The sequence below is a fragment of the Anastrepha ludens genome, chromosome 5 (genome assembly GCF_028408465.1).
Source record: "Anastrepha ludens isolate Willacy chromosome 5, idAnaLude1.1, whole genome shotgun sequence".
Taxonomy (NCBI): domain Eukaryota; kingdom Metazoa; phylum Arthropoda; class Insecta; order Diptera; family Tephritidae; genus Anastrepha; species Anastrepha ludens.
In genome coordinates, this window is record NC_071501.1 from 7,529,314 (window position 1) to 7,539,240 (window position 9,927).

Genomic DNA, 9,927 nt, shown 5'->3' on the forward strand with positions numbered 1-9,927 from the left:
GTTCACATATAAGCACATAATTAAATTTTATGCCCAACAACCCTGTCTGTGTGATTCCAAAAATAGCTGATAAGAGCGCTAGTAATTATTATAAATACAACCCCAAATGCATCCAATAAGTATTTCGAAGAAGTATAGTTTAATTTTTCTTTCACTTTGTTGTTGTGTCAAGATTTTTACACAATTGACTTTGAATATAAATACCTTGCAAACCTTTGCGAAGCATTTAGTGCGAATCAGAATTCGAAAGCGGGTATTTTATTTACAACAGCAGAGACTTTGCAGAAAAATGTTGAGGACACTTTTACTCGTGGCATTCTCCACGCTTTTGATAGCACAGGTTTGTAAAATGCAATAAATTATTTTTCACATTATTATATTAAAAAGCAAATTGCTACGTGTTGCCACAGTTCGGTTTGTGCCTACCAAAACCAACCTCCTCGGAAGCAGCGGAGAACAATAACGTTGCGCAGAGCGCCCAAACGACAACACCGTTGCCGGAAGAAAGCAATTTGCCTAATGCTCGGCAGAGACTCGAACTACTTGCGTACAAAACATTGTTGATTTTTTTAAATTCTGAGCTGCAAAAAAGCAACCAATTAGTCAAAGACGTGTTGGCAGATCCCTCTATGAATAATATCGACAACGATGCTATGGAACACGAAAAAAGTGTACTTCGGAAATATGTGAGTGAATCAGAAGAATCGTTAGTTGCTACTTTACCTTCCAACAAAAACGATCACGAAAATCGCTTGGTGTTTGCATTTGAGAAAACTGTTGTGCTTGGCAGTCTGCACCACTTTGTGCAACGACTTTCTTCAGATACAGAGGAACTAACACCAGAACAACAGATTACTTGGGATGCTTTGAAGGAGCATGGATTTCTTGAGTACCGTACGGAGTTAGATAAGCTTAAACAAGAATTTATGTGTAATTGGGCTGATGAGTTTGCTAATTTTATGAAGACACTTTCCGCAGCCGAAAAAGAGAGGGCGAAAGATATGGTGGAGGCATGGAACGGGTACACGAAAAACGAGTTTGGATTGAGCAAGGATCAATTGGGACAACATTTGTTCACACTACTACTCAACTTTGATTCTGATACTGTTCACGAAATGGCACAAAAGGGAAATAAATAAATATCTTAAATAAAATTTTACTTAAGACAATCTCTGTTTATAAAGATATAAGTAGAGATAAAATAAATCGGTTATTTGTTAAATTGAGGTTGAAATTGGCTTTGCCTAACTAATCGGCTCGCCGCCACTCCCTGCTCGCTTAACAACTTTTTTTCTTTGGAAAATCAATAAAAAATTATGCGAACAGAAGCGATCTTAAGCCAGTCTGCTTTTAGCTGATTAGTTCTTAATCAAATTGCTTAGACCAGTGCCTGCAAATGTAATATTATTGTTATTATTTATTAAGGGCTTACGACTTTAGAGCTTACAACTCCATCCTATCAAAATAATCCCAGTATTTTTCCTTTTGTGAATAGTTGAAAATAAAGTATAACATTGTTTTGTTGTTTGCTTTGTGTTTTTGTAAAGTATTTCTGAAAACATTTTGGTTTATTATATTTTTTTTTAATTTGTTTTGGGTTTTGTTTGAGCTCAGTGCTTCTTCAGAACGCTTCCGTTCGCCATGCCATTTATTCATTTTATTCGTTCAGTTATCGCTTTTGTCTATCCGTTGAATTCGTTTACTCTAAAAATAAAATAAATATGCGTGCAAGGAGAATGAGAAGGGCAAAGCGCGGCGTTCCCCTTTTTAGAATATAAAGCCTCAAGTTAGGGAAAAACATTTTGCATTGGATTTGCGACGACTTGTAGACGTGCCAGCTAAAACAACAAAACAATCTATTATTTTATTATTTGTATTTAATATAATCAAAGCAAATTCATGGTTTCATTTAACCAAAAAATTCAGTGCTGGCAAATCCATATGTTGTTGTCGCAAGTCAGTCAAGGTAGTTTACGTATCAAAGGCAGCTAAGGGCACGAAAGCGTTTAATCGTAACAGAGCGGAAAGGCACTCTCCCTCATTTGAACAGTTAGCAATTGTAGTGAACCTTAAAATCAATAAAAAATCATCAAAATAGACAAGCATTGATGCCTTTTTCTGAAATATAATTTGAACTTCATAATATGTGTGTTCGACCTTGAGCCATTAATTATTACGAATGCGCGTAAAATATATTGCTTATGCATACGAGTATGCAGTTAGTCACTTAAGTAAGTATACACTAGATATATTTGCAATGCTTTCACTACACATTCTTTGAAACAGCAGATATTATAATCAAATATGATTTCATTCGCATGAGCGGGACATTAAAAACGTTCTCAATAAAGAATATTTAAAAAAATAAAAAAATTTAAAAAAGGTTTCAAAGAGTTAAAAAAAATTAAAAACACACTAAAACATTAAACAAAATAAAAAAAAAATTAAAGGAAAATTGAAAAAAATTAACAAAAAATTACAAAATAAAAACTGTAATAATTAAAAAAAATTAAAAACAACATTTTTTAAATTTAAAAAAATATGAATTTTTTTTTTTAATACAAAAAATATATAAGAAGAATTTAAAAAATAAATTATAACAAAACATGTTTTTATTCACATTAAGGACATTGAAATCATTCTCAATACAGAATATTTAAAAAATTAAAACTAATTAAAAGAAAATGAAAAAAAAAATTAATTTTTAATTTTTTTGTTTTTTTAATTTTCTTTTTTAATTAATATAAAATTTAATCAATATAAAAAAATTAAATAAAAAGCTAAAAAAATAAAAAAAAACTTATAGGAGAACATGTTTTTATTCACATTAGGCACAGAATATTAACAAAATTATACAAATGTAAAAGAATTAAAAAAAATTAAAAAACAAATTTTTAGAAAGTTACAAGAAAATTTAAAAAAAAAATTTAAAAATCAATTTTTAAAGTAAAAGAAATTTTTTAAATTTAAAAAAATTACAGAAAAATTTAAAAAATTTAAACAGATTTAAAGAATTAAAAACAAAATTAATTGCAAAAAAAACATTTAATAATTAAAAACAAATTTCTTTCTAATTTTTAAAACTAAAAAAATATTATATTAAAAAAACAAATTTTTAAAACTTAAAACTTAAAATATGTTAAAAATTGTAAAACTAAAATAATATTAAAAAAAATGTTTGTAAATAAAAAAATATATGTAAAAACATTTAAAAAAAATTATAGCTTCTTAAACAAACGTTATAAAATGTAAATCATAAAATATGAAATATGATAAACTTATTAAGTAAACACCATTCTTAAAATAGAATCTTACCATTTGGTTGCATTACCATTGGACTTAATATTAGTTTTAAGTCGTGATGGCATTGATACCACCAAGTTTTCAGTTACTGTCCATTCTTCTGGAAAGACATTTTTAGTTGTTCCTTATTTCGTATCGAATGTTTACGGATTTCATCCTTTAAATATTCCCATAAATCTAGCCTAGAACCTTAAAAACTTACTTAATTTTTGAACTTCTGCTTTAACTCTTGCAAAAACATGCCTTAGTGATAAAATTTCATTCCGGATGAAACTATGGGTAACTAAAATCTAAATTTGTGCCCCTGTCTACTTGGCAAATATCAAGCAAGACTTAAGAAAAGGTACCGTCTAGGAACTATTCACTACTGAAATCTAGGCGTCACTTTTGGAAGACCCTTTATTAACAATAAAATTAAAATTATACACCTTGTTTACTTAAACAAATCAATCGCATGGAGGATTTAACTTATTTTGCTATTTTTTTCACTCATCCGTATTTGCAAGCCTATTTAATTTTAGGCCTCTTCGATTCCCCAGGTGTAAGCAAGTGGCGAATTGATGAAGCAACTGGTATAAATGAAATATGTGCGCTGAAAAAGAGCTCCCAGAAATTATTTTTTTTTGGAAGCATTTGGATTGACTTTGAAGACCGTGCTCATGCAGATTAACATTTTGTTTTTTTTGTTGGTGGGTGAGGTAGGGTTCAAAATGCCTTAGCACTTACAGCGACCGTCGTCTACTGCGTCGTGTGGTGTGGCCACTAAAACGATCCCTCTTCCCCTTCTGGGGAGACACCCTTCCTGGAACTGCCGTCTATATTACTTCGGGAGGGTCCAGAATGCCATCCATCAAGGACCGATTCTATTCACCCACGTCCGGGTCCACCATATTGGTACGCAGCTTTCATGCTATAGGCTCGTCTTTTGGAGTCTCCATCTGAGCGGCTTCGCTTTGTTGCACTGCACTGAGGTAAATCTTTTTTTTCCGAGGACGTTCTCGATGTATTTCTTTACCGCGTTCCAGCTGTCCTCGGGTTCGAGCATTTTGTTGATTATATTGCTCGGCGCGAGATCGCCAATCTGCTCCCTCAGAGCATTTCTTTTCGCGAGCCATCTGTTACAACTAAAAAACGTGTGTTCAGCGTCATTGCTCAGCGCTTCGCAGTACATACACTTGGAATCGGTTACCCTTCCCATGCGGTATAAGTATCCGTGTCCCGAGAGAAACTGAGGTAAGAAGTGGTTCACTTCCTCGAAGTTCCTTTGGACTCATTTGTCAATTAATGGAATAAGTTTCGCCATCCATCTGCCACTCGGTTCAGTGTCCCATCGGCTTTGCCACCGCAGCATGGTTTGGCATCTCCGTTCTGAAAAGCTAGTGATTACGTGTTTCTTCTTGGAGTCCCATACATCCATTCGTTCCCGGGCTATGAGGTGGACGAGTTTCTGCCCGCTAATCACGAAAATAGCTGCGCCTGTGACAGTGCGGTAGGCTGAGGCAACTCTAAGTGCCACTATTCCTTGCACCGCCTCCAGTGCTTTGCGCTTCGCTTTGCAGTTTAGCATAATTCCCCATACTTCGCTGCCGTACAGGAGAATTGAGCTTGTGGCCGCCATAATTAGCTTTCTTTTGCTCTGTGTTGGCCCACCGATGTTTGCCATTAATCTACTTAGCATACCCGTGACCTTTGCTACTTTGGTAGCCGCATGCCGTATCTGGGCCCAGAAAGTAGGCCTACAGTCAAGTTGCATACCTACTTTTTGGGTCACTAAGGACGTGTCGCTTATTTGCATGCTGACCTCGAGTGGCATGTGACCTCGTGTCATAAGGATGACTTCGGTTTTATATTTGGCGAGTTCCAGACCATGGTCCTCAAGCCATATTTGCGTCCTTATCATCTTGGTTCAGCTTCCTTCCGCGTATCCTACTAGATATGTATCTTCTGTCATTTCTATGCTCAATATCACATCGCAACTCAGATTCCAGAGATCGGGGCCGAGAATAGATCCTTGAGCTGCTTTATCGCTTTTGTTCTCTGATCATCTGGTGTGTCGTACAGCAGCTCACGCTCACTCAGGTAGTTCTGAAGAACCCTTAGCAGGTATGCAGGTATTCGTAACCTTTCTCGTAGTGCCTTTATAATGGCTATCCATCGTAGGCTGTTAAAGGCGTTTCGTACATCAAACGGTGCCAGGACGGTGATGCGGTTCGGGTAGTGGCATCTACATACCTTGAGCGCTGCTTACCACCCCTCCTCTATTGCGACAAGGGTTGATTTCCCGCATCGGAAACCGTATTGACTTGCTGATTACACTCCTGCAAGTCTGCGCTGTTTGAGTTTCTCAAGCAATTTGCCGGCGCTGTCCAGCATGCAAAGCGGACACCAAGCTGACGGTTGCACCCTTACCTTTACTGATCAGCATCAGTTTCTGTACTTTCCACAGCTTAGGAAAGATGCCTCAAGCAATGCATGCATTGTAAACATCGAGCATCACATCTGGTCGACTTTCAGCCACAAGTTTGAGAGCTTCAGCTGGGATGCCATCTGGGCCTAGAGCTTTGTTTCTTTTGAGGCTTCTTGCCGCGGTTTTAAGCTCTTTCTCCCTGAAGGGTGGAAGCATCTCGTCACCTTGGGGGTCTCGGTCTCCACACACAATAGGGTGCGCGGGGAACAGTCTTCTCACTATTTTGCTGATAGTATTACTGTCTAGATGTACAGCTGTGGAGCTGGCGTTTAGCTTCCCCGTTACAATTTTATAGCTCAGACCCCAAGGGTTGCTTCTCTATTTCATCTGGCTCTGGTGTACCTTCTTCTATTACGGAAGCAGCTCCTTCTGAGCTCTGCGATTTCTGATGTGCACCGGTACACAGGTTGCCTTCCTCAGCATAACCCCTCGCGGGCGCCGATGCGTTGCAGGTTTTGGCAACGTGCTGCATTATGGCTCCGTTTACATATGTGCGGCATGGAAATTGCATCAAAGTAAGCTAGAAACGCTTCAGTGTTCACTTTGGCCATGTTCCATTTGCGAGTGCCCTTTGTTTGAGGTGTTGAGGTAGGGTCAGTTCTCGTACTGATCCGGAATGTGATATACTGATGGTCACTTTCGGTATATTCTTTCAGAACTTCCCACCCGTTGATTGCCCCAGCCAGGCTATCAGTCACTAGGGTGATATCCGGCGTGGATGCAGATAAGCATTTGTTGCTTTTCCTCGTTACTTGTGCTGCTCATGCACTGCCAGCCCGCTTTGTGTTCTTGTTCTTCTCAATTTTGTTGTTGACTGTAGACTAAAAACTAACAATAATTGCATGTCGAACAACATAGAATGAGAATTCGCAATATTGAAGCTAACTACGTCTCCCTGTATGAGCCCAGTTTAATGAAACTCTCTTGAAAGAGAGTTGACAGCATTGAAAATAGTGAGTTATACCAGTTTCATAAGGGACAATCACAAGCGCTAGCGGCGAATCTGGTTCGAAAATTTTGTTGTTGCTTTCGCATACAAGTTTTTCGCAAAGTAAGCAGAGCCTAGAGATAGCGAACAGAGAAGTAGCGAATCCAAATCGGCTTTTCTATAAAAAAAAAAAACACTATGTTAGTTCAAAGACGCGCATCAGGTCATAGCGTCCAGTCTTGATTAGCTCATACTCGTACCTACATATGTACGAGTATATATGTCACTGGTCCAACCTTCCTCACGTCAATTGCGACTTAATTAGATAAAGAAACGAAAATATTTAATTAAAATTTAAAATAAAAAATTTAAAAAAATAAAAAATTCAAAAACTCAAAAAAAAATAAAGTCAACAAGTTTAGCGGGTGTTTCGGCCGAGCTGTACTGTCACTGTACTTATACATATATACATTAAATTTTATGTCAATAAACCTTGTCCGTGCGACTGCAAAAATAATTGATAAGAGTGCGAGTAATTAGTTTGAATTCAACCTCAAATACAGATCCATATGCATTTTACGTTGCCTTATTGTCCAATAAGTATTTCAAATAAACAGATAATCTAATTTTGATTTCACTTTTTATTTCACTTTGTTATTCAGTCAAGAATTTTGAGCAATTGACTTTGAATATAAATACCTTGCGAACGCTTGTAAGGCATTTAGTGCGAATCAGAATTCGAAAGTGCGCTTTTTATTTACAACAGCAGAGACTTTGCAGACTATGCAGTGGAAAAATGTTGAGGACACTTTTACTCGTTGGATTCTCCACGCTTTTGATAACACAGGTTTGCAAAATGAAATAAATTATTTTTCACATTATTTTATTAAAAAACAAATTGCTACGTGTTGCCACAGTTCGGTTTGTGCCTACCAAAACCATCCTCTTCGGAATCAGCGGAGAACAATAACGTGGCGCAGAGCGCTCAAACGACAACACCGTTGCCGGAAGAAAGCAATTTTGAAATTGGAAAGAAAAAACTAGAAACACTTATGCACAAAAGTTACTTAAATTTATTAAATTATCAACTGGAAATGACCAACCAGATAGCCAAACACGTGCTAGCAGACCCATCTATGGACAAGATTGACAACGAAGCTATGGAATACGAAAAAAGTGTACTTCGAAAATATGTGAAGGATTCAAAAGAAGCATTAGTAGCTACTTTGCCCGCGGACAAAAACGATCAGCAAAATCGATTTTTCTTTGCACTAGGGAAAGGTTTTGTGATTGAAAATTTCGACAGTTTTGCACGCAGACGTTCTTCAAAAACAGAGGAACTAACACCCGAGCAACAGGCCACTTGGGATGCTTTGAAGAAGAATGGCTTTCTCGAATACGGTACCGATTTAGAAAATCGTGCAAACGAATTCGCTAGCTATTTAGCTGACTCGTTTGATGATTTCATGAAGACACTTTCCACAGCCGAAAAAGAGAAGGATAAAGATATGGCGCAGACATGGGAAATGTATAAGAAAAACGAGCTTGGGTTGACCAAGATTGAATTCGGGCAACGATTGTTCCAAGTACTATTCAGTTATAATTCGAAATTTTAAATGCAATTCTCGAGAGTGGTACGAAAGTGCAAATATACGAAAGGGGAATAAATAAATACCGGAAATAAAATTTTACTTAAAACAGTCTCTCTACCATTTTTAATTAATCAGCCTCGATACGAGGTAGGTATTCAGCAAAGATCTTGGCTTACTCCCATATAAACATCAACTGGTGCATAGTCGGAGCAACGTTTGCGTCGTACGCTCCTTTTTCAGGTGAGAGAAGCCCACACGAGCCGCAAAAGTCCCCACTACTTCTCGAAATTATTTGTGGGTGTAGTTTCATGGTAGAAGCATCATTGGTATATGTCTTTTATAAACTGAAGATGTCGCCAGTACTTCCGTCAATGATGAGAATGCAAAACAGGTAGCTTCTTTATTAGGACAATCTTTAGGTGACCACTTTATTCCATTGCTGGTACTGATTGGTATTGGTATTTGGAACATTATTAGTAGCGTGCTAAGGCTGATTGTGCCTAAAAATGCGGTACAAAATTGTACTGAGCGAATGGACCTCATAAGGCATTAGATCTACCTCAGAGGCTGGAGTTATGCTGCTCTGCTGAATTCCGAGGTACTGTTGAGGTTAACTTGTGAGCGCACCGATGGGTTGCGCGAAGTTAAGGTCGGGGAGACTGAGTGTGGTTTTTAGGGAGAGCAGAGTGTGGTTACATAGGTTAGGTTAGGTTAAGTTTTTGTGACAGCCAGCTTAGAGAAGCCAACTCACTTAGACCACATAGGTCCGTTGTGGCACCACTGTGTAACACGCGTACCTTACAGTGTTGTAAAAATCAATTAGACTATCTTACGAAGCTTCGCATAGGTTTTATCCTAACACCGGATAGTTTCATAAGAGAGTCAAAATCGTACTTTCAATCGTATCATTTAGAGCTGCTAGGCTTTCCTGAGCAAGTTTTTATCTTACTATCACCGCCTTCATTGATTGGATTGCCGCCTGGGTGTCTGAGAAGATATTTATTGTAAGTTTTGTGACGGCGTGTGTGTTTAGGTACACACTTACCTCCTTCTGCCTTGTAGACGCTACAATAGTCCGGTAGTCGGGCGGATAATTCTAATCTTTATTCTTTTAAAAAGACTCCATACCCATTTTTATGTGTTGTCACATACCTGAACAGGCAATTAGGTCATTCCAAGTGTTGCATTGATTGCATCTAAGCGAAACTGAGTTCGAATGGAGCCCTCCATGGCAAAAAGGAATTTACCTCGGATATAGGGTTGTGCTTGATGCCATATTGGATCAGACATGCCGAAATGTTTTATTGACACTAAATTCCAAATATACAAATTTTCTAGCCATTAAAATCTGAATATACAATATTTGAAAATTAATTTTTTTGTCCTGTATTTGAGATAAAGTGTATATTTTTATTTATTTATTTATATAAAATTAGCTTACAACATAAATCTTATAAGCTATTTTAAGTTAGGGGCTATAGCAGCGAGGCCTTAAGCTCGATAATTTTATATACATATGCATACTTCCATTCTTAAACTTAGTAGATACAATTTTATTTTAAATCTTATGGTAAAGATTGGTTCTTTTGAGGAATTTTGTTATTAGGGATATTGACTCAAGAGAAGGGACTGAGAGG

At 37.2% G+C, this 9,927-nt stretch overlaps 1 protein-coding gene across 3 annotated transcripts; it reads left to right on the forward strand.

The window, feature by feature from the left end:
• The first annotated feature begins 215 nt into the window (after positions 1-215).
• LOC128863861 (uncharacterized) lies at positions 216-8,401 on the forward strand. Of its 3 annotated transcripts, none has more exons than XM_054103235.1 (2): positions 216-340; positions 411-1,527. In XM_054103235.1, exons 1-2 carry the CDS (start codon positions 290-292, stop codon positions 1,137-1,139), a joined length of 780 nt encoding a protein of 259 aa, XP_053959210.1. In that variant the 5' UTR covers positions 216-289; the 3' UTR covers positions 1,140-1,527. The 3 variants fall into 3 exon arrangements, with proteins under 3 accessions (XP_053959210.1, XP_053959211.1, XP_053959212.1); XM_054103236.1 differs by lacking the exon at positions 411-1,527 and adding an exon at positions 7,616-8,401 and having other exon boundaries at positions 220-340; XM_054103237.1 differs by lacking the exons at positions 216-340; positions 411-1,527 and adding exons at positions 7,405-7,545; positions 7,616-8,401.
• Positions 8,402-9,927: the final 1,526 nt, after the last annotated feature.